The following is a 25,163-nucleotide window of genomic DNA, read 5'->3' as shown; positions in this document are numbered from 1 at the left end:
GGCTCGAAGCGGGGCCCCTCTGCCTCCACCACCCCCTCTCCTGCAGAGGCCTCCAGTGAGTTCAACGCCGGAGGAGAGGTCGGGTGTAGAGTAGCCGGTGATGTCTCCTCCAACAAAACTGCACTTGGCATAACATGCTGGGTGAGAACAGCCTGGGCCCTGATCTCAGGCTCTTCTTCCCTTGTGCTCGCAGGAGGGTCCATCCTGCTGGAGCATCCGTGGCATTTGCATATGGCTTACAAAGGTGCTTTCTGGCAGAGCTTCAAGTGTCCTTCTGCCAGGGACAGCCCGGTGGCCTGGCACGGCGTGCCGTGCCTCCTGCACGCGGTTCTCCTCCCTCTGTTTGTGTCCAGGCACGCCGTGCGGGGACGGTCCCAGCCTGGCTGTGCCCCCGCGCTCTCCCGAGGCTGAAGGGCTGCTCTCTCCGCAGGCTTCATGGGCGCAGTGAGGAGATAATCCCTCCACAAACTCCTGACTTCTGGAGGACTGAGCGAGGATTTCAATACCCCTTATCCTCCTCTCAGAGCTAACGTTATTGAAGCTATTAACGAGCTGCTCATAGAGCTAGGTATGGATGAGTCTGAACTGCTCCTGAGTGGAGCTTCTTATGGCATGGGACTAATGCTTTCCCCTCCTCTGAGTTGGAAAGAAAACAGCAAGGACTTAGACCTGCTCCTAGGACTTAGTCCAAGTCCTCTTTGGGTCAGACAGAGATGGGTGGAACGGTGTGGAGGGAACAGCGTAGGGGGCTGTTTGCCTGTGCTCCTGGTGTCCTGGGAAGCGTGGCTTTTCCCATCTGCTCTACCACCCGCAGCTTCCTTCTGTTACAGAGGGCACCACGGAGAACATCGCTATGCAGGCGCTGGAGCACATCCACTCCAACGAGGTGATCATGACCATCGGCTACTCGCGCACCGTGGAGGCCTTCCTGAAGGAGGCTGCCCGCAAGAGGAAGTTCCAGGTCATCGTGGCAGAGTGCGCGCCCTTCTGCCAGGTGAGCCCCGTGCCGCGCTGCCCCGCACGCTCCCGCTGAGCTCTCCTCACGGCACGGGAGCTGCTCCGCAGGGGGAGAGCGAAGGCGGCCCCGAGTCCTGCCCCGCGTCCCTCGGGCGGAGGGCTCTACCTGTGCTCCGCCACTTGGCGCTTTTGAGTGCTAACGCCTCTGCAGCTGCGCGGCAGGAACACGTCCCAGGGGACCAGTTGGATTCTCCCTCCTTTCAGGGTCACGAAATGGCTGTCCGACTGTCTAAAGAGAGCATTGAAACTACTGTCATGAGCGATGCAGCTATTTTTGCTGTCATGTCTCGAGTCAACAAGGTAAGGAGGGCTCCACTGGAGGAGAGTCTTCATGGCAGGCTGGGTGCTTAAGCCTCCCAAACTACCTGCAGGTTCCAGCAGGGATGGATGTTTCTTCACTGAAGGCTAAAAAGCTGGGGTGGAGCCCCAAGTTAATAAGATGACTAACTGCACAGTGACGGGTTTTTCTGCCTTAGTGGCTAACAGGCAGAGCAGTTACGAGAAACCAAGCCAGGAGAGCCTCCAAGGATTAACCTCACTTTTTAAAGAGGATAGAACAAAAAGCAGCATTTCCAAAGGGGAGAAACTCCCTGGATGGGTGGTGAAGGGAATCACCAAGGTGTGTCTTCTTGAACAAACTTGTTCTATGTCTTCTTGAACAGACCTGTTCTGTGCTCTTAGAGATGAAAACTTGGCACCCCAAATTAAAAAAAGTACTTGTAACATAATAAGATCCAGTCATGCTACTTTGTATTTATATAGTCTAAGCTGCTTTACATTATTGCCATTTTACAGGCGGGAATTGTTGCAGCCAGCAGTCTAGTTACTCACAGAAATCTTACTTTGCAGGCTTGCAGGACAACAGAGAACACAGCCCAGCTTCTGCTTGGTGTTCCTTGCAGTAGAACATACACTTGTCCTCTGAAGTTCTCTGTGCAGGCCTCACTGTGCTGGAGTCATGCTCTTGTTAGAGAGGAACGTGTCGGTGCAAAGCCAGTGCCAGCTGACACAGATGAGGCATCCAGCTGCCCTGTACTCTACGCTTTGGCTGGCTGTTCTGATAAACTCCTTCAGCTCAGCCAGCAGGGTCTGAGCCAGGATGTGTTCCTTCCCCACTTTGCTGTGGAACGTGCAATGTAATGCTGATTTGCCTTTTAAGGTCATTATTGGTACAAAGACGATCCTGGCCAACGGCGCCCTGATTGCTGTGAGTGGGACTCACACTCTGGCACTGGCAGCTAAGCACCACTCCACACCGCTCATCGTGTGTGCCCCCATGTTTAAGCTTTCACCACAGGTAAGTGCAGCAGCTGCTCTGCATGGGGATGGGGGTGACTTGGTGCTTGGGGGAGCTCTGGGTGGAGAGCGCCGCCTGTCCCAGGGCCAGGCTGGTGAACGCCATCTGCCCCACCTAGCGCTGCCACTTCAGATACGAGGTCCTCGCCCAGAGCTGGCACAACTTGGCATCTCCTTGAAGCACCCTCCTCTGCCGCACATGCTGCACAAGTAGTGCATTGCCTATAAAGATGTAGAACGCTGCCTACTAGAGACTGACATCACATACTCAATTTTTCTTCAACCACAGCAGATTTCAGTTTATATCCTTAGTGTTGAAAGACCCTGTGTATTGACAGAGGAGGGAGATGGAGATGCTCTAAACGGTTTCTTACACTCGATAATGTTTCAGTATTCAGATGAAGTTGCAGACTGAGGAAGTCACTGCTCTGCTCCACTTCCCTAGGCTTTGCAGAAGGGCAGCCAGGTCATAGTCTCTAAAAGCTCTGAGAAAAAAATCTTTCACCTGGAGGTGTTACAGGGGTTCTAGGCACAAGCAGTATTGAACAGATGTTGTATCACCTGGCGGGTCATCTTCCTCTGCTTTGGTTCCAGTGCCCAGGATCTGGTTTTGCTAGGATAATGAGGCACTCTCACATTTCCTGACCTCTCCTGTACTTTCTCATTCAGTTCCCTAATGAAGAAGATTCATTCCACAAGTTTGTGTCACCACAGGAAGTGCTGCCATTCACAGAAGGTACTGGTTCTTCTTTATACAGGCTGGACAAGTTGGTTCAGGCTATAATTTAAAACTTTCTTAATAGCTCATATAAACTTTAAAACACAAGACTGTCATGTAACCCAAGACAGAAAATCCTTTCCTCTTGTCTTAAGCAGAAAAAAAGTGCTGTGAACTATCCTGTTTTATATTTAACTTTCTCTTCAAGTACAGAAAATGGATTTCATTTGGACACCATATTTTCACTCTTGCTTCTGCTCTGAAAGAGTCAAGTGTTCCGTTACGGGATTGTGATAATGTGCCAGGCAGCTGGCAGTTTCCTGTGGGACCCAGCTGAGGGCAGCTTCCTTTCTTTCCTACAACACATTAACTTTTTGAAATTTTATGATGTGATCTACTTGTTGAGACCCATTATCTCTGCAATGGGCTTCCTGTACAAGCGCCATCTTTAGAAGGGCATCAGCTCCTAGGCCCATTTTTAGATAGCAAAGTCTCTTTCAAAACCTTGCTTCTGTGTGACAAAGACTTTTCAAATGAAGATATTTGGTTTGGCACAGACTTTTGTTTTTTTGGCCTTCTGAGGTTGTCTTTACATAGCAACTTGGGCAGCATCAGGATTCTAATTACATACTAACAGGGATTTTTGCAATTAGTAAATCTACGTCAGAGGGGATCTGAGGTTTTTCGCAGTAAAAACTACCAAAAGAGAATGCTGCCATTGACCCGAGATTGCTGTATACTTGTAATTCAATGGCATCAGTGAGGAAGTTGGAAAGCATTCAGGATGTCCCAGTACTGACTTCTGGGTGGCATGTACATAGCCAGCTTCTTCAGGGGCTCAGGAAGATGTGCAGAAGGCTAAATGTACTTTGAGTTGCTTTGTCTAGTAATGCTGCTGTTCGCTTTGCAGGGGAGATCCTGGCGAAGATAAACATTCACTGCCCGGTGTTTGACTACGTCCCGCCCGAGCTCATCACTCTCTTCATTTCCAACATCGGGGGGAACGCGCCTTCCTACATCTACCGCCTCATGAGCGAGCTCTACCACCCCGACGACTACGAGCTCTAACCTGCTGAGGCACGGCGCGCTCCGGGCTCCTCCACGCTGCAGGAGGAGCTGCTGTGGGAAGTGAGCAGGGAGTTTGCTCGGCGACGTCCTTCCTGCCCGAAAGACAGCGCTCTTGTGCAGGTTCTGATCTCTGTGCCGAGGTACAAGCCACGTGGAGCTGTTACACCCGCTCTGAGTAGGAAACAGCAGGGCATATGTGTAACTCTGGGGGGCAGCTAAGCTGTCACTTTAAAATATGCTGCAATAAAGGCTGTTAGCAGTGATCTCCGTGTGAAGCACGCTTTCCGTATGCAGTTAATTTGTTCCTTTAATTAGCAGGAGTTTTACCAGTGTAGGCGGTTGCCTGCAGCCATGAGGCAGGGGCAGGGTTCAAGGTCTGCTTTCACATATGAATGTGATGGGGATCCATTGGCAATTGTCTTCAAAATGGATTTTTCTGGTACAATTTTCTGACAATTTTTGGTGAATTGCTGAGATACAAACCAGCTTTTTGTACAACACTGGAATGGAAATTCCCTTCTTGATGAAAGGCTTCAGAAGTCCCATCCACCAGCTTTTTCACCTCTGTGCCAAAAGGCAGAGCTCAGGCTCTTGCTTGGCTTATTGTAGTGTAGGGTCTGTCTTCTGTACTAAATGACTGTGATTATTCTTGAGTGGACATCCTGTCTCACTTGTGAGGGGCAGCATGGAGGGTCTTTGAAATCTCAGGCTCTTGCACACTGGTCAGATCACTTGTCCTTCGTCCCTTTTATCAATGTCTGGTGATACATTACACCACGGTTAAGGCATGAGATGAAAGTAGTTTCCCCTCCTTGTTTTGCTTTTGATTCAGCAGATGTCAATATCTCTCAGATTTGGTTTTCAGTTGGATGTCCATCATTAAATAAAGACATCATCATCTTTTATGGTTCTGAAATAAAATCTACTCTTCTGCCTTAGATTGGACACAAAATAGAACTGGAAACTCTAAAAAAAAAAGTCTGCCTGTTGTAAAATATGCTGTGGGCTATTGATTTTTTCTGTGGGGGTAAGTTTCTGTACCGTGAGAACAGGGGGTTATGCTGGGATTTTGAAATCTCTCACTTAATACAAATGGCAGGGAGCTGGAGAAGGCAGCTGGGTGTGCCATTCATTGCCTAGTTAAATAAAAATATTTTTGATGCTGCGTTGGCCTATATTCTTATTTCAGCCACTGCCACAAGCCCAAGGAAAGAGTTTAGTGTTAATTTTATTAATAAATACCCTCTCCCCCCCCCTTTTTCAAACCACTACAAAATACATTAATTAAAAGTCTCCTCTCTATTATGCAGGATCACGCTGTGCTTGCATAGAAAAAGCACTTAGTAACTGTGAGTGGCTGCAGCTTCTTCCCTCTGATAGTCAAGCACTGACATAAGGCTGAGGCTTACAATGCAGTTCCTTGATGTTGAAGATACTTCTCCAGGCTACAAGGGTGGGCTCCTGCTGTGTTCTCCAGGCTGGTCTCTGCTTCTTAGGTCAGTACTCAGAGCAGAACTTTGGTGACTGCAGTGGCTCAGACACTTGGCTCTACACAGGGTATTGTCCAGCGGAGGCACCTGAATCATACCAACGCTTCTATCAGCTGCAGCTTACAGTCCCAACTTTTTTGGATTAGGATCTCTTTTTTCCAAATAGGTGCCAAGCTCGTGCCATCTTCCGCAGTCTAGCTAAATTAGGTTTAGGCTGGAAGGAGAAAAGTTAAGCATTAAATCATAATTAAGTAAATGAGCTTCAATGCCTGCACACTCTTTGCCCTAATGCAGCCATCTCCATTTTTGTGGTATCTAATTCAAAGTCTCAAGTGGCTTTCAATAGAATACGATTTCATAAATATATAGCAGAATAACAGCAAAAGGGAAGGAGTAATCTTTTTTTTTTTTTCCTTTAAACATTACTGTTTCTTTGGTTTTCTTTCCTATTTCAAAGCATCTTAAACTTTAGGGAAGTGAGCATTTATTTAATTAGCATCTTTGTCGCTTGTACAGTATCAGAATTTGTTTTCCAAGTTTTACACTTAAAAACTGCAAACACTTCAAATACATACTTAACTCTAAGAACCAGGGGACACCATGCAAGTCAATGTGACCATTCCAATGAAACATGGTAAGATCCTTGCTGAAGTGCTTGCACAGATTTAACATTCTAAAGTTTTATTTTATTGGTAACAGCTATGTAAAAATTCAAGTAAGATACAGCCAGTGGTGATGGTTTGAAACTGTCCCATTCTAGTTCTAACATAAACATACATGACATGCCCTCCATGATCCAGAGTGTGCATTATCAGAGGTGTATCTCTGTCCCACACAGTACCTGCTGTTCCTGCTGTAGGTGGTCTATATCTGCAAGAGGCATCATGGAAGGTCTTCCATGAGCACACTGGAAGGGCAGCTGGCAAGATGACAAAGCTTCGATAAGCCTGCAGCTGTCCTCCAAAGTCAAACACTCATTAAACTTAATAGCTCCTGAAAAAAAAAAAAAAATCTTGCACATGCTGCCAAAGAAAATTCAAATCACCCAGCAGACTTCCCTCCACAGCTGTGGTTTTCACAGAAAACAAGGCAGGTCCCAAAGATCAGCCGGGAGGTTGCAAAGGCAGCCCAAAGGCTGCAGTATGGCACAGTTGGGGCATGGCTCACTTCACCATCCTGCTCCATAAGGATCACCTTTCCATGGCATAAGCTTTCACCTAACCCAAGTCTGGTCGGACGATTTGGTTTTGGCTTTTCAGACGATGTTGCAAGAGGAAAATGGGCTGTGTGTGTGTGTGACAGCCGAAGATGCAGCCAGTTCACAAATCAAAAAGTATTAAACCAAGACGACAGCTAAGAGCAGTTCCCCAGGCTTTGTCAGCTCTGTGTGTGCCTGCCACTGACAGGCGGCAGTTCCAAAACCAAACTCCAGCTCTGCTGTTAAGTCCCTGCTCCCAAGTGAGCACTTAATAGCATCTAGAGGAAGTCCAAGCAGAACATTAAAGGGTCATTTTAGAGGTGCTTGCAATCTTTAGCCTTCACAGATGCACATGACCATCTGCAATCTACCTTTCAGCCATGGGACTTTTTTAGAAATAAAAAAATAATAATCTATATATTGTCTGCCATTTGAAGAATGCAGATCATATAAATCCAAATTCCTACTGCACTCCTTCCAAAAATACTTGAAAGGTCACAGGCACACTTAAACTAGCACTTTTGATGCTTACATGAAATAAAAGATGCTTTTTGGGAAGACTGCTTAAGTCTTTCCTGCTTGCTCTCCATGAGATTCCCACACCTGCTTGCCCATTCACAGAGCTGTTATTTGAATGGTTAAGAGCTGACACAGATGAGTGCATCTCAGAACTGTATTCTGTGTGAGGATGGGGAATTATGTTAGACCTATACATGTATACATCAGGGCAGTATTGCTTCTCCCTCATAGTGCTGGCTGTGAAAAAAAACTTATCTCCTCATCCCTATGAAACACCTGACCTTTAATCTTGGAATTCTTGCAAACACATTCTGAAATCACTGCCCCAGGGAAGATGTGTTGAGACAGAAAGGTTTAAGGAAAAAAAAAAAAAAGAAAAAAAAAAAAGGTAAAAGAAAGAATGAAAGGCAAACCAAGCACGGTCTCCCTACCATGACAGGCCTGGGAAGCTAACACCTTCAGAAACGTCAGAGGCAGTGTCCCTCGTGCTCCTCCTCCTGTGGTCTGCACTAGCTAAAAGGAGTAAGGGAACATCATCTTACTTTTCACTTAATATGATAAAAAGGATGAACTGTATCACAAAAGAAACTAAAAATGAGGAAAAGCTAGTGGATTAACTACTCCACCTCTCTCATTTGAGGTTTAACACACTTACTCCTTTTGGTTCATGCAGTAAGTTTTGCATATTATACTCAGCTTTAGAAACAGGCAGTGACTCACCTCAACTTGTTCTTGAATAAGCTCCTGGAAAGAAAAAGGAACTCTCATCAGTTGCTGCTTCTCCCTTTCATTGCCAATACCCTGCTTTGTCCACATCAGTGGATAATTTACTATGTAACTAGTGAAACTTACACCTCAGAACACAATGAACATGTGGTGTCTTTGAATAGCTGCCCTTTCTTCCGTGTGGATTTAATTTCTGATGTCTAAGATGCAATGAATTCATAATCAATCATGAGTAGGTGCTACCAGCCCTCATTAAAAGGACTGCAGAATAGATCTGCCAAAACACTCATGAGATTTTGAGGCACCAGCCAAGAAAGAGTACTTGTGAGGCACAGACCTGACCCCTTCTTCCGCCACTTTTAGTGCTCTTTGCTCCCGAATCACACCAGGAGAGTGCATTTTGAACTCTTCCTGATCATAGTAAGGTTTGAAAAAAAAAATTAATCAGATTAATTATTTCTTCTTTTCCTATCAAAAAAGATGTATGGTAAGACTGAACTGATTCATGATGGCTCAGCCTAACGGCCAAATATGGTACTCCAGGAACAATTTTTAATGAGTCCTTGAAGCAGTTATGGTTATGGAGAATTGTTCATCATGGAAACTGCAAGTAATCAGTTCAGCAATTTCTTCCTCAAACTGCAGAACATCTGGAACAGCAGCTTTTACAAAGCTGCACTACCCATCTAGAGATTTCATGAAAACAACTTTAACTCCCAAAAAGTAATATTTCTGTATCAGCAATATTAATCGTTTTACTGTCCATTCAGGCATTCATGAGCAGTAAACTGCTGAAACATCTGCACTATAAACTATTTTTCTTAGCTTCTCCACTAGTCCAAGTCTGAAACAGTTTCCCACGGTTTCTGTTATAGTTCAGGAATTTCGGCTGTGGTACCATTTAGCTACTAAAGGGGATGGCACCCACATTTGCCGAGAGGCTTCGTCGTATCCCTCGTAATAGAGATACTCTAATACCCCAGGCCATTAACACAGAACAAGAGCCAGTGTCACCCTGTGGTGATATCCACAGCTGACCTCCACAATGCTCTTAGTGACAGGTGGTCTCTTCCGCCGTAACTCATTGGCTTCTCTTTCTATAAAACACAGGGGCACCTTCCTCACTAGAATCAAGGAGCTGTTGGTCTCAGGAAATGACAGTTCAAGACCCAAGTCCTCCAAACTTTTGTAGCAGCACCTGAAGAATGAAAAACACCAGAAATAAGGTATCAACCAGAGTAGCTATGTCTCCACAGCATAGGTAAATATTTCTGTAGTCCCCATATATGTTTCTTCCTGCCACAGTTTCCAATCTCGAAATCCATGCATTGTGACATTCCAAGGAACTGTGCCCTTTCAGCCTACATTCAGCCATGTTTTTTAACTCCACTCAACTGTGCATATTTCATGTTGCACAACCACAAGATCTGAGACTTCCTTTATTATGTGGAGAGAAGCTTTGTGTCTAAATTTATAAATCTACCTTTTCTAAAGATGCACGAGGTGTCTGGTTCAACACACAAGCACTCCAAATATTGAAATTACACAGCACAAAGACTCCTTTAAGTCTATCCTAAACATCTGTGATTTCAGCTGACATGGAATAGCAAATACTTACAATGGAAAAAAAAATACTGTACGAAAACGATGATCATTTAATGAACTTTACAGTCCATTGAGCAAAGAGAACCCCGGAAAGAACAACCTCTAGTTGATCTGACATATGTCACCTTCTGGATAGAAAAACACACACAAAAAGGGGACTTCAGATTCAGATGAGAACTTGACTCCAAAATGAAAAAAACTGTAACACTATATATTTAATTTTATTAATTCAGGAAATACTCACTTCAAGGTGGTGAAGGTTAAATTTAGAAAAGAGAGTCTTTGAATAAAAAAGAAGCCAAACTAAACTTACTAAAATCATTCACGGTAATAATACAATTATTAACCTCCATATGGAGAAAACTTGTGCAATTCTCAAAGAAAAAGACCTGTAGAGCCTTCAGCAAGAGCAGAGATAGACAGAAAAAGCCTATTGTGGTGAAATGACAGAATCCAAATAGCTATTGAAGTCAGTCAGGCATTTTTTTTATTTTTAAGGGAAAAAAAGAAAAAAAGGAAGTTCAAGCCAGTCATGGGAACAATGCATTACTACAATGCTTGGGAGACAAACAACAGAATCAAAGCTGCAGGTGAAACAGAGGTCCAGCTGAGCTATTAAATAGCAAACATAGCTGGAGAGAAAGGTCTTTTAGGGAAGTCAATTTCTTTCATTATATCAAACTTTACCACAGAATACAGTCATACTCTGCCAGCAATAACACCAATAGAATTTAGATCTTTACACAGTACTTTTAATTCATAAGTTTTTAGTAAGGGTAGTCTAACAGAGTGACTGTGAAGAGATGAACTGCCAATAAATAGTAATAATTAAAGAGCAACACAATAACAGCACTGGTAAGCCAGCATCAGTGTATGCCAGCACCAGCAAGCTTCTTGACTCAATTATCTTAAGTGATAACTGAAAACCACAACTGGCATCCCACTGTGCTGAATAATTTAACCAATGTCCATTAAAAAAAAAAAAACAAAACAAACAACCAAGCAAACAAAACCATGCCTCTCTTATTTACTTTTTCTTACTGATTTTTTTTAGCATGATTGTGATTTAGCTGATGAAGAAAAGTGGCTCACAGAATTCATTTGGTCTTTCAAAGAGCCTTTGATGCTGCCTCTTTGAAGTAGCTAGGAATGCAAATGCAAAAAGTTGTCATGGGTAGAGAGGTAACATTTGTCATGATTTAGAGACTATAGAAAAAAAGGCATGCTGACAACAGATGGTCAGTGTGCAACATGACATGAGTCCTGGTCTGAATCTTCATGACTTTTTATTACCAGTGTGGAAAAGAAGGGGCATGGTCAAACACGAATATTTGTAGAAAACACAAAATTATTTAGGTTAGCTGAGATTAAAGACAACATTGAACTCAATCAGAACTTAAAACAAGTAGAAAAATGATTAATGATATCAGTAGAATGATGAAAAATGTATAATGAAAAATGGACAGAAAAATTGAATTCACTGTTTCTAAAGACAGATGAATAATAGCAGGAATAATTTGATATATGCACACATTTTGTTGGTTTCTACATAAATAGCAAAAATTTTAAAATGCCACAACTCTGTGTTTCATTATCATGACCATTCAATAAACAAGCAGTTAATGCAAGCAGCATTGGCCAAAAGAGGAGACAAAATATCTGTTGTGGCTATAATAGACAGAAAACATGGGCACAACTGCAAAGCTACTGTACAAATCAAGGGGACACCCTCACTTGGTGTACTGTATCAATTTTGGCTATCCATCTACTCAGAAGTAGATATATCAGAAATGGAAGACATTCCAAGATGAGGGCAGAATAATTCACAGTTGAACAAGGGACATTACAAATACTGTCATGTTAGCAAGAACATCATGAAGAAGTGGGAACAACAAAGGCATGCAAGTATTACTGGGCTATGAACAGCAATGGTTACATTCTCACATTTTTCCCTAAGGCAGGTGGAACATAATAGTGCTTTACACTTTCCTTTGGAATTTCTGGTACTGGCCATTCTCACACAAAAGAGTTACCCAACGGATGCAGCAGTGTTACTGTTATGATTGGAATACACTCAAAAATGGCTTTACACCAAACAAGCGTATCCCAATAGCAGGCAACAGCCTCAGCAAGGGGTGAATTTAAAGCTGCTGTGTTTGCTGCAGGCATCACAAAAAAGGGCAGTTTCAGAATAATGAGATAGTCCTGTGAATGTTAAGCTAGAACTTCACCTGAAAATGAGGAACAGTGCAGAGAAAAAAAAAAAACAAATGCATGTGGCAAGTGACAGGGATTTGGGAGAAAAAAAAAAAGTTTGCTTGGTATCCAATAGGTCTGCAATAGTCCAACAACAAATCTTGCAGCACAAAAGTTACACATCCTCATAGTAGCTAGGCTACTTTTCTGAAACATCTGGGAAACGGCATTCATTAGTTACTCTTGGCAGGCCCCTTGGTTTAAGGAATGTGTTTTTGAAGGATGCACAATACAAACTCTCCACAGCCCATCCTGTTCTTCTCAAATAGTGTCTGTTCAATCAGTCACTAGATTGACACTATGGACACTGCATGCCAGAGTGCACTTCCAAGTCCTGATTGCCAAACAGCAGGATCTGTTGGAGACATCTTTGGTACTCTCCTGGCCCACATATGAAGGTTTACTCTCCCAGGGAAACCAGAATATGTTGCAGAGGCACAGAGGTGGCACACCACAGGGTTTTGTCTTGAGATGTTGTAATGATGTGCCTGAGAAGCACACCTGTGATCCCAGCACATATACAGCCAATTGGTCTCAGCTCAGGGAAAAATTAACAGCCTCTTTCCTAAGCTTCATAGTAATGCAACAACATACAGAGATCTTTCTCTCAACAGAGCTGTCCCAAAGAGTTTAGAGCTACTGGCTATTACTAACCGTAGAAATCTTCCTTGTTCTTCTGTAACTTCAATCTCCAAAGGGGGGGAGAGGGAGGAGGACAGTAATTTCTTCTTGCCACAAGCTGCAGCTTCCTTCTCATAGGAATCTGTGAATGAACCGTTCAGAACTATCCTCTCTTAGAATATTTATGCAGGCATTACCCTTAATGACCCCGTGGTTTGGCATGTAATCCTCTGTTTGGATTAAAAAGTGACCACAGAATGCCTTCTCTTGAAGCTCCCAGCGGAGGGCTGGGAATGTCACAGACCAGACATCTTGTCTCTGGGGAAGGCCTGGTTAATGCCACTTTGTTTTTTCCCACCAGTTCCAAAAAAAGAGTCAGTCTAAATAGCAAAAAAAAAAAAAACTACTAATATGTTTAGTCCAACTCACAGAGAGCAATTTTTCCACAGAAAAGTCTGATATAAATGGCACTAAAATACTGTTCATTAAGCATTTCTCCCTTCAGACTTCTAACTTTTTCCAGTACCTGACCAAAAGGAGCGGAGTTCCTGGAGCCCTCTCTGCAGGAACTGTGCAGTATTCATTGATGAAAAAGAAGGCCAATGATTTTTATGTACTTTATGTATGTCTGTTGTGCTTTTTTAGCACTGAAACCAATGGCTAATGAGCTTACAGAGAAGACCATTATCCCTCTGCAGACAGCTTCAGATTGTGAAATTTCAGGCTCTAAGCACAGTGTTCAGCTAAAAAGGAACCAATTTTACTCTGCCTCCCATGTCTTATTCTTCACAGTATAATCCCATAATCTTATTGATGTTGTTCTATTTCCTCTTCATTGTTTTTCCTATCAGTCTTCCTGCTCTTTCATTATGTCAGAACTATTTTGGTTTGATAGTTCTGTGGATAGGGAGTATATCTTCTATTTTTGGAAATACTGTCAATACTATGACTGCTGCAGATACTAAATGTCTGCACTCTCCTAGGGATCAGGATAAAGATGATAAATGATAAAACCCTATTGGTTCCATACAACCCAGATCTAACCTTATGACAAATCAGTTAGCAAGCTTCCCCTTTCAGACAGCTCATTTGTGCTTTTCTGTGCACTGATTACCTTCCTTCCCAAGACCATCTGAATCCTCACCTGCAATAAGCTGCTCCAAGCGGATCCGTTCATGAGCTGCATGCTGGTCCACCAAAATCAAGAGGTTTCCATCTAAAAATGTACCACAAGAGATGAGAAATAGGCAACTTCGTAGGCAACTGCACAGGTTGGAAAGAATGACCACTCTCTAGAGGCCACATTTAGAAGGCAACTATCAGCCAGTTTTACAGAAATAAAGTGAGGAGGCGGCTGTGCTGGCAGAACATAAAGTCACTGCAGAACAGAAATTCTGTGATCCAAATTGGCATTAAAATTAAGGCAATTAGATTTAGTCAGAAACTCTTGTTTATTGACATCTTCATCTAACTTCAGAATGAGAGCTGGGATCACCCACACACAGTTCTGTTTAATACAGTCTTAAAATGTTATGAAAACTCCTGGTTTTGAATGCCTTTTTTGTACAGCTTCAGCAAGCTTCAACAATGAATATGTCCAGACACTGTGAACAGAGTCTGAAAGACATTAGTAATTTGAATCCCATCTATTTTTGTAACACTAATCTGAAGGCAGTAGGAACATTCAGCGTTGTCCAAAATAAAGATAAAGAAGATCCAGGAAATTTCAAGTGAAGACTAACATTTTCCTCTACTGACAACATCATGCCAAGGCAAGAAGAGAACACAAACAGGACAGTGTTCCCTCTGCAGTCTACCTGTACTTGACAGCTACCTCAACTTCATGTTAATAACCACTCTTACCTGCTTTTTTATCCATTTCATTCCTAGTGTTGATTAAGCAAGCAATAAACTTATTGTCCACTTGCTGAAGAACCTGTAAGATACTCAGAAAAATCACTACCCAGCAGCAAAATTACTTTTAAAATGAAGATCAACAAAAGATGACAACAATCAAAATGGAACAAGTACAACAGCTAGTAGGATGACTAGGGGAGCGGAAACCACTTTTCTGATCTCAAAGGCTTAAAAGAATTTGGCCTAGCAAAACTGAGACTGAAAAGGTATACAATTTTTCTTCATCAATACAGCGGGGCAAAAAGACAATACTGGCAGAAGGTCAAAGGCCCATAAGTCAGTCACGAAACAGTTTAGCCTGGAACTGAGACAGTTTCAAAATATCCACAAAAATAATTCTGTATCAATTTTTCAAAGAGGGTCATAAAGGCAAGAGCTCTAATTGTTCTAAGGTAGAGCTGGAAATTTACAGAATGGATTAAATGCTCGGCAGAAGCCTTCTAGAGTTGTTAATTAAGGTTGTTGCAGCAATTCTGAGGATTTGATTTGCTGATATGACCAAAAGAGAATGAAGCATCTTTTTTAACCTGCCCTGTACTTAAGGACTTGTGCTGATCATCTGTAGGAGCCAGGAAGCACTTTTTCCCCCTCATTTTCTGATGTAGAATTTGTCTCTATGACTTGATTACACCTTCCCCTCAAGCGTCAGCAATGAACCAGAGCTACAGGGAATGCTGCGCAGGGATGCACAATGCTTTCAGCACCTTGTTAGATTTAAATTAAGAGGTGTGGTGTTAGGGAGGTATTTCTCCCCAGCGCACTTAGATAGAGCTCACACTGCATTCTTTGTCTCACAACACCTGCATTGCTCATCTCCTAAATAAAAATGAATAGAGGATCCTCTTTCTTTGCAGTGATGCAAAACATCAGTGATTCTTTTTATTCTTTTCCTGTGGCACGATGCAGTATTTTGTGCTTTTGTTCTTTTCTACAGAGATTCTCAAAATTGCTCTAGGGTACTGAAGGCAGTATTTAGCTTCTTCAGAGACAGGAGTTTCTTCTAGCTCTATCTTCTTTAAAACATACAAAGGAAAACATTACACAGGTGAAGTTAATCGCAGAACCACTCAGTGAGTTTTAAAGAACAGTTCTTATTCTGAGGAGTGAACAGAAAAATGGTACCTTCCATTTTCCAGCTTTCCTCTCCTGTCTTTTTGAAACAATGTTTTTACTGTAATAACTTTATTTACTCCTGTCATTCTTGCACACACAGCACAAGTAAGGGAATAATTTGGATTCTTCACTGTGGAGATCAACATTACCAAGCCCCACACAGGCAGAACCTGCCATCTCAAAGTCCACAACCTTACTGCATGAGAATAATGCCAACTGGGCCTGTAAGCCTTTTGTCATTGGGATGCAAGAGAGGCAGAGGATCCACTTTGGCAAACCATCAAAGAACGTAAATTGCAGCCATACATTTACATTAGGTTTAAAGCTAACATTCAAAACATTTGATAATGAAGCACTAAAACAGTTAAACTTGATGCTCTGATGCCATTTTTAAGAATCACTTTTCAGAGCAGAGATAAATCTTAAAGTGAAATTTCAAGTCTTTCCACAAAATCTGGGATATGCTTTTGAAAGCATTCTGCTGAAGAATTACATTTGTAAGGTCAATAAAAATGTAAGATAGAGGTAGATTTCAGAGTAATATGAACTAAGCAAATGCCTACAATAAATATAAACACTTGTCCATTGAAATACCATCTATTTAACAGTGTTTCTAAGCAGCAGTAATAGGGCTGCCTCTTGATTTGAATTAACCATACAGTCAAGGAATTTTAGAGTCACTTCCAGATAGCTGATTAACCATGAGATGATACTTAGATCTAGCATGATATACATGTCTACTGGTACCACTGTGTAAACAAGAATTCTGTTTGTGCTTGTGAAAATTAGGGATACAAACTATTTCCTTGGATACCTCTTTCCCACCAGGCAGAAATGTCAGCAAATCCCATCAGCTGAGTGTGAATTTGGGAGTGAAAACTAGTAATAGATCATATTGTACCTGCATTGAATGAACCATGTCTTTGGTGAAACGATAAGGATACAAGATATTGTGAATTTTCACAGCCAGACTGTCAGCCTGATTGCTGGTCACATTGACAGCAATCTGTAAAAACAGAATTACAGACCAAGCAGGCTATTAAGGGCATGGCAAAAAATCCAAATGCACACGAAATACCCCTAACAAAACAGCTTTAAATAAGTCTGTATTTTGACAAACCAAACTCTCTAGATGAGAATAGCACTACGTTAGATACCACCCAGCAATCCCTTTGCTTCCACCTTCATACACTTTGCCATCAGGATAACTCAAATGCCTGTAGCGGATTTCAAATACCTATCAGAAAAACTGAGGTTAATTATCAGCTGATGTGAGCTCTCAATGGATTGTGTTACAAAAGATTACCCTGAAATGAGTCAGAGCACACAGTCACACCAGCAGCTGAACAGAACGGTTCCTGCTCAGAAACTCACCAGCAGGTGGTTTGCTACTCCATCCCTATTGTTTGCAGGTGGAAATGGTTACATAGTATGTTTATACACACACAGCATGACGATTAAAGATAATGCTACCTCATGACAACAAAGGAAGTTTTTCTAAAAGCTCCAGCATTGTTTCCCCCTTACGTGCTATAATCCTGTCAGGCTATGAAAACAACTATAGTAAAATACACTTTTAAGACCTGCTGCATCCCAGAAGAAAGCTGGGTTATTTTAACTGTCCACAAAGAGGGCAGACACTGTATTATAATTTTGCCATTCGACAGCTTTAAGATGACTAGCAGAGGCAAAGACAGCTTACAATAATGTTTTCCTTTTGAAATTACATCAGGCAAAAGATCAGCCTGACACCTGCTTCTCTGACTTGGAATAAACCCACAACAATGGCTTGCATACAGTCTATGAGAACACGTAGCCACCAGTTCTCTGGCGTAACATATTGCTGAGGAACTTACATGCAACAACTACAACATTTGCAGTTTTGGTACCCATGTCAGAAAATAACTGAAGGATAAAATTATTCCTATTTTAGCATAAGATGCGAGATAACACTTACCTCTGGGTAGGGAACAAAAACAGGATTATCCCATTCTGAAAGCAATGACTGGAGAGACTCCCCTTCAGCACCTAGGAAAGAACACATAGAGGGACTACCACCATCCATCAACAGAAGGTGCACTGGGTACCTTCACCTCACAAAACTTTGGAGGTTTTTTCTCTCATAAAGAGTGGAGAATGTAAAAATAAACTATGGAACATGAGCCTAGGCTTCTCTCTTGTCTGCTTTAACTAGGAAGGAGACTGTGCAGCTTTCTGACTCCTAAACACGCTGCTGTACAATTCAACAGGGCTTGGAAAAAGCATGAGGGGAGCAAGGAGGTAAAGAGAGACGTGTTTAGCTACCCACTCCCTCTGGACAAAGCCACATACCAAAAAGATTATTTCATCCTTTCCAAGGGAAAAAAAGAAAAAAAAAAAAAGAAAAAAAAAGTGAGGATTGAAGCTATTTTTCACATTCCAAAGTTGGAATGAGTACAAAGAAGGGAGTAGGTAATTATTCTTTAAACTACTGACATAATTCAACAAAGAACTGGGTATTTCATCCTGTAAATAAGTATCCCCTAACCTGCCTTCAACCCTAAAAGACTTTTTTTCCAGTTCTAGATTTGAGATGACTCACACGGTCCCATTGTTAATAGACCTTGAGTAATTCTGGGTTCCTGTTGGGACATCTGGGAGAAGTCTTTGATTTTTTTTTTTTTTTTTTAACCACAGAACACTGTGTCCTGGAAAGCTGGCCCTACCTCTCAGATCCTGGCTTGCTAGAGTCTTCTCTTTTTGAAGTCTTGGAAGGAAGGGTAGCACAACCTCACTTCTAAAAGGATGGCACCTGAACTGAAATCCTAAACACAACATAAATGTACTTCTGCAGGTTCAACAGCTTGCAAAATTCGAAAAAGCTATACAGTTATTATATTCCCATAAATGTGTGTGTGCTTAGCCCTGTACAAATTAGAGTATCCCCCAGACTTTGCAATCTAACACTGAGAAATAACAGCACATATGTAAGAAGCCGAGAATTATTAAACACACTTGTGTCAGGAAATGTACTATTTTAAAATACTACTGTAGCTTCTGCAAGAGCGTCCTTCTTAAAACTGGCCACTGCTTTAATCACATAGGAATTCCAGAATTAGTGCAATCAAAAGATTTTTCCCCAAAGGAAAGAGAAGGCATATAGTGAAGCCTGTCAGATATCAAAACACTTTTGACTTCCCCTTGGTAAGGTGTGGCAACACCGTCAGTCCATCACCACTCCTATAAATACCTAATACAGTTATCAGGAACCTGAAATGCTGAAAACTACAAGTTAGTGAGACCACATGAGATATCAGAGTTAGCCTATCAACATATTCCTACCCACCCAGAAATGATTTAATGATATTCCAAACCTGCGCTGTTATTCTTAAGAAAAGTGGCTCAGATTTCCAGCACAGCAGTAAACATTTCACCCTTCCTTTGGTACAGTTCAGACTTCTATTCTTTGTGAAATAATAATGAATTAATACAGTTCCTTTCTACTGAGAAGTTAAGGGTGTGCATTCAGGAAAAGTGGCAGAGTGATAACGCCAAAGAAAACCAGCTGCATGCTGATAAGCTCAGTATGAAAAGGCTCTATGAGATCCAAGGGCAGTCCGCAGACTCCAAACTGTTGGTTCCATTCCAGTAAGGACCAATGATAGTCCTACCCTGGGGACTGAGAATCCTTTCAAGAATCCAAACTGACAGCCCAGCACAGCAAAGTAACTCAGCATCCCACTGTCACAGCACTGAGAACAGAGGACAGGTTGGCCTGACATGGTTGCCAGTAAACTGTGGCAAACTGAAGAACGCTGCCTAATTCAGGCATGGAACAAACTTTATAGCTATTGTCACAGAAAGATATTATCTCTCAAGTTCACACAAGCATCTGTCATCTACAGGAACAGAAGTCCAGTTTTCTATATGTGCAATAAACAAAGAGTCACCTCCCTGTTTCTTGTTGCAGGGAAAATCATTCAGGATATACATTGTTCATAAAGCTAGGATGTTCTTGCCCAAAGGCCACTGAGAATTCAGGGCTGGCAGAGGTATAACTAACATGATTTTTCTGACAAGTAACATCAGAAAAGGTGCTGAAGATAATAATGTAACCACTTTATATGTCCAAACCACATACAATTACCATATTTGAGTATTCATTTTTGCTTGCCTCAATTAGATCATTAAAATGCACCAGCGTAGTGATGTATCAGTTACTAATGCAATAAAAGTAACAACAAATGCAAACATAGCTGGCGTAGCAACAAAGACCAAGTTGTAAACCTACTACAAATTCATAGCATTACATTATTCAGAAAGATGGTGAAATGAAGCTTTGAGAAATTTTCCTGTAGCGATGAGTTTAACCAGTACAAAAATGCCTGAGTCTAACCTACAAATTTGAGCACTTTTATTGAGCACATGGCTTGTGACTGGAGAAGATGGCAAATGGCCACTGCTGTCATGGAAAAGACAATGTGGATTATTCTTGCCTCCTTCCACCTGTCACCTACCAGTGTAATTTCCCTGAATTCGTGTATGAGATACTATTCTTAATAAATCATTGAGCCATGAAATTCTAAGCCAACACCATGGGGTTACTGACACTACTCTAAAAAGCAAAATGAAAGCATACATAGCAAGAGAAGAAATTATTCTACTCCTGAGTCTTAACAGCAGTCCAAAACGATGCTTAACATCAAGAGACATGAATCTGTTAGGACACAGTTATGTTTATTCCTATGGCTAAAAAGAATGAATATCCTCTGCTTGAACAACGTATGAAAGAACATGTTTGTTGAAGTTTGAAAATCTAAGATCTATAGAGTCTAGCCATGGCTTAAACACCTTGCAAAGGTTTGGAAGGTCTGACCTTCAACCTAAGAATAGCAAAAAAGCTGCAGTAGAAATCTCACCAAAGAGTAACTTAACAACTGAAACACTGACTGCGTCAGTATTTCTATGACTGCTGATAAAGAAGGAAGTAACAGACAAAAACGTAACAAACCAGAGGCTATCATGATTGATTAGACAAATATTTCACTGGAGAACTATCTTGAAAGAAGTCCAAACTACTTTTTCAAAACAAATTATGCAGTGGAAAGTACAGTCTACCTGCAGAACGGCTGCATCTTCACTCATAAAATCTGCCTACAAACAGAGTCAAGAACTCTGAGTGTATGGGAAAACTCTCAAAGACATATTCTGCCGAGCCAGATCAGGAGGACACAGCCAAACCAAATGGACAGATCGGTGAAGACTCATGAACACCACACCCCTCAAAAACCAATACAGTGTGGTGACCTGTCACCCCTGGAAAAGTTCCACCACCAAACAACCAACAATGCTGTACAACTTCTCTTTCAAAGCTAGAGTGTGAAGGAACAGCCTTCCAAAACCTGTAGAAAGGAGACTACACATTCACAACAATGACTTGGATTGTTGTTCATTTTTCAAGGGTTGTTTTAAACTGTATATGCAGGTTGAAAAAAGATTATTTTAATGTGGTTTTCTTAGTAACAACATGCCTTAGAAACATAACCATTTAAGGAAAAAAATAGTAAAAACCACAGTATTTTTCTGGTAAGCTTACTTTGAAGTATATTTCTCACTTTATGTACGACAACAATTATATTTAACTGTGATCACAGAAAATGTGATGATGCCCAGTGAAAACAGGCAGCTGTCTACTGACAAGTGTCTGATATTTCTTTTTATTCTTTTATTGAAAATTATCTTGTAATATCTTGAATGTCATTTTACTGTCTCCAGAGCTCCCAGCACTTTCCTGTTTTCCATACAGCTACAAGTAAGGCAACAGTTATTTCAGAATAAACTGTCAAGTGCTGCCAGCAAGTTATTGTGCACCTGATAGACCACAAGTGGGTTTCCTCTCCCCATTTTTACAATCACCACCACCCTCCATCTTACCACTCTCTGTAACAACATTCACAGCCATTGTTGTTATATCTTGAACGCAGGGAGCCTGAAATCCTTCAGGAGGCGGAGTGCTGTAGGTGCTCAGTCCAGTCGCCCTGTTGATGTATATTGTCTTACCCAATGAAACATCAAAATCTTGCAGCCAGTCAGAACCCAAATCTCTCCTGCGATCGCCCGTGCTCATCTTGTCTGCAGAGAATTCCTGGTTACTTGGAGAGCTCATATAGGGAATCTCAGTAGATTTCAAATTCCCTTTTGAGGCCTCGTCTAACGTACTTTTGTCTTTATAGATGATGTTAGCACAATCCTTTTTAACAGGTAATGATGAAACAGTGCTTGAAGAGATGGTGTATTCCCCTTCTATGCTGCTGAGAGACGATGGGCTGACAGGACTTTTCAGGGACTCTGCTCTCGTGCTGTTTGATTGGCAGCATGCATCCCCCTTAGAAATGCTGCAATTACTCTCCCTCATTGATTCTACTGAGGATCTATATGTTTGACAAGCATTGTCCAAAAAATCATTATTTGAATATTCAAGATCAAAAGAGAAGTCATCTTTTCTGCTTGGACCTGTTTGGAATTGCTCACCAAGTTGCTCTACTTTGTGGTCACTTTTCATTCTGGACAGTTTGGATGATAATGATCCCGGAGATCTTTTACAACTTGTATTTTTTTTACTAATCTGAGAGTAACCAGACAATGTCAAAAGACACTGACAAAGGGCTTGTTTGTCCTGTGAAGTTTCTCCACTGCAGATTAAAGTCTCTTCCAAAGAACCAAAAACTTGACTACTATTATTACAACCCGTATCTTCCACAGTTGGAGTTTCACAAGTGCTCAGGTTCCCACGATTGTCAGTTTCATTCTTTGAACAGTCAGAATTAGGTTGTGAATTACAAACTGAGAGACCAAATTCTCTCGGCTCCAACAACGGTGTTCGCAGTGTGCACTTGACCCGCCCGTAGTATCTCCTGAACTTCTCTAATGAACCCAGGTGTGTGGACAAGCTCAGCTTCTTAGAGAGCTGAGATCTTGGCACAGCTATTTGTCTTCTGGTGCTTTTTATAACTTTATTGTGAGTAATACCTGAAGAAGTTGCCAGTGGCAATTCTGTAACATTTGATGTCTCATAATTTATTTTACTGGTGGCAATGGGCATAGCTACATCCGCACTCACCTCATTTGACAAAGTTTTGTTCTCTAACCAGTTGTTGCCATCAGCTGTGCATACTTCTCTGGTGTAAGGAGGTGTATATTCTTTACTTGTATTAATAGAAACAGTTTTAGCATTTAAAGACTGAATCAGAAAATTCACTTTGTGCCCAGAAATATCCTTGGCATTGGCAGGGCCAGCTCTACATTGCATGTTTAACGAAAGATTTGCTTCCATTGGTTCACATTCACGTGAGGGCTCATTTTGCATTACATGTGTTATGAGGCCTGCAGAGCACAATTTTAACAGTACTGGACTAACAGCCCCTCTTCTAGCACCATCTATCACTTCACCAGTTTCTTTGTCTCCTTTTCCTGCACCACACAGTCTCATCAGGGAACATCCAGAGACAGTTTCAGGTTCCATTGCTGTTTCAGCAGAGTCTTCTCTCTCAGATGGTGACTGAGTACCACCACTGTTTAAGACATGGACCACACTGCTTTTCTGCACTGCTTTGCCTTGCTGGCCTCCCACGTCCTTAATATCACTCTCTCCACAATGCTGTAGGTCACCACAACTGCCTGGTTTTCCCTTTTCTGATCTCGCCCCTCCACTGAAAGAGGCACAAAGATTTTTGGAAGGTTTTAGATGAGTATCAGATGCTTTTAGGGAACTGTTAGTGTCTTTTGGCTCCTGCTCCGAGATATTTGATATAATCGAATCAGAAGCTGCGTCACCTTTGCTGTGCAGTAGAATCTCTGCTTTTTTGTTTCTACATGGATCTTCAGCAATCTTCTGATTTGGGGCGATTTCAGTTTCCTGTAGGTTTATATTTGCCTCTGTAAGACCTAAAGATTTTTTTCCAGTAATAGATTTCCTTTTGACGTCTTTTGACTGCAAGCTACGCATTTCATAGGAATCTGCAATTTCATTACATGCTTTCTTAAAACTGTCTTGGATGCTCTTCTCATCAGAGATTGAGGGCTTCAGAGATGGAGCATTATACAAACAAAAGTCATTAACTTCATTAAATTCTCTGATGTCCTCACTACATGGTTCAATAAATAAATGTTCTCGTTTCAAAAATATTTTCACTCCTTCTTCTATGCAAGTTAGAAGAACATCCCAGTTCTGGAACTCAATTAGAGTCTTTGCAGGTTCCAGACACACATCATAGTCACTGTAGGCACAAGTCACATTGAGAATAAAGATCCCATACAACTCTGGGCCACAGCGATGGCGGCCGGGACTTGAACTCGCCTGCCTGCTCGCTGGGCCACTTTTAGCCTTGCAAATGACACTTTGTTTTCTTAATAAAAAATCAATTAGTTTATGTAGTCTTGTCTTTAAAACAAGCCTTCGGTTCACATACAAGAACTGCATGTTCTTGTTGTAATGTCCTTCAGTACTGATATAACCACTTAGCTCAAATCCCCCGGACTTATGGTTTATTTCTCGTAACTTCTGGGATCTGCCCAGTCCATAAATTTGACAAAATCTAGAGTATACATCTCTTGTCTTAGGGAGCTGAAGCACCATAGAACAAGACAGGTCGTTCCTTAAGGAAAGTGAAACTGAGGGATGCATGAGCGAAACAGCCTCTACTTTCTGTCTCACTCTCTCAAATTCCAACGCAGGATCCATACACTTTCTCCTCACTGGCAACTGATGGAACAGATTACACACGGTGACTGTAGTTCCACCACTTGGTCTGTTCAGTTCTGCTTCAGAGACCTCCAGCGCTTGCCCATTGTGAAATAGTTTCACATAAGTTTTTGCTGTCCTGCTGGTCTTAGATGAAACTTCCACTATGCTGGCCACGTTGGCTATGCTTGCCACAGCCTCTCCTCTAAAGCCATAGAACGTCAGGTTCTCCAAGTCTCCCACTGAGCTGCACTTGCTAGTGAAGTATCGTTTTCCCATTGCGTTTAAGTCCTCTCTCCCCATCCCGGAGCCATTGTCCACCACCTGGATCTTAAAAGCTTCTAAATCCACCCTGATAGCTACACATGTTGCTTTGGCATCGATGCTATTGAGCACAAGCTCCTCGACACACTGCCCCAGAGAGTTGATAGTGACTCCAGAACGCAGCTTGGCTCGCACATCTTCCACCAAATATCTGATCATGTCAAAATCAGATAGGTGAGAAACTCCAGAAGCTGCAGGGAGCTCACTCCTCTGTATTCCTTACAACAACTCCCTGGGTGGAGAGAAGAAAAAGAAGAAATACAAATTAAAGGCCTGATTAAAAAAAACTTCATTTATTGCGTTCACCCTCATAAATACACTTTTGTTAGTTTTCCAGGTATTTAGAGGCTTTTTCTTTCACTACTTTCCTGCTCTGGCTTTGCGTACACCTCGGTGGTGCCTTCAGGCTAAACGGTCAGAATCCGAGTCTAAGCTCCTCCCTAACAACATACGGGATTCTCAAACTCGGCATCCCCAAAACAAACTCCAGCCACGCTGAGGCGAAACGCAAAGGACCTGCAAGCAAACAGCCCTCTCTGTGGACCCGGTGCCCGCGCTGTGAGCGGTATCCGGCCG

General features: G+C 42.0%; 2 protein-coding genes across 2 annotated transcripts; one reads left to right on the top strand and one right to left on the bottom strand.

Moving 5' to 3' along the window:
* Positions 1-353: 353 nt before the first annotated feature.
* EIF2B2 (eukaryotic translation initiation factor 2B, subunit 2 beta, 39kDa) lies at positions 354-4,099 on the top strand (the record flags this gene model as incomplete). The annotated part of the gene is given in 7 exon segments (XM_008941141.1): positions 354-454; positions 456-568; positions 831-994; positions 1,222-1,317; positions 2,177-2,314; positions 2,983-3,049; positions 3,942-4,099. Coding segments are annotated over 7 exon segments (837 nt in total), but the record flags the coding sequence as incomplete, so codon positions are not given.
* Positions 4,100-5,731: 1,632 nt separating this feature from the next.
* Positions 5,732-24,746, bottom strand: MLH3 (mutL homolog 3). Its single transcript, XM_008941140.1, has 12 exons — positions 21,458-24,746; positions 18,250-18,348; positions 17,502-17,572; positions 16,446-16,550; positions 14,378-14,450; positions 13,659-13,730; positions 12,548-12,656; positions 9,071-9,230; positions 8,027-8,050; positions 7,738-7,819; positions 6,431-6,582; positions 5,732-5,803 (listed from the first exon to the last, which is right to left on the bottom strand). Exons 1-12 carry the CDS (start codon positions 24,744-24,746, stop codon positions 5,732-5,734), a joined length of 4,308 nt encoding a protein of 1,435 aa, XP_008939388.1.
* Between the last annotated feature and the right edge of the window lie 417 nt (positions 24,747-25,163).

The sequence above is a fragment of the Merops nubicus genome, unplaced genomic scaffold (assembly GCF_000691845.1).
Source record: "Merops nubicus isolate BGI_N331 unplaced genomic scaffold, ASM69184v1 scaffold48295, whole genome shotgun sequence".
NCBI lineage: Eukaryota > Metazoa > Chordata > Aves > Coraciiformes > Meropidae > Merops > Merops nubicus.
This window is presented reverse-complemented; position numbering and strand designations above follow the sequence as displayed.

What these genes read in the sequence shown, in the direction of transcription:
- MLH3 (XM_008941140.1), bottom strand. Translation starts at nt 24,746, where the DNA reads ATGATCAGATATTTGGTGGAAGATGTGCGAGCCAAGCTGCGTTCTGGA. An exon ending in AGCAAGCCAGGATCTGAGAG is followed by an intron (nt 17,573 to 18,249) that starts GTAGGGCCAGCT and finishes GTTCTTTCCTAG; the next exon opens with GTGCTGAAGGGGAGTCTCTC. An exon ending in GAACAAGGAAGATTTCTACG is followed by an intron (nt 9,231 to 12,547) that starts GTTAGTAATAGC and finishes TTCATTCTTCAG; the next exon opens with GTGCTGCTACAAAAGTTTGG.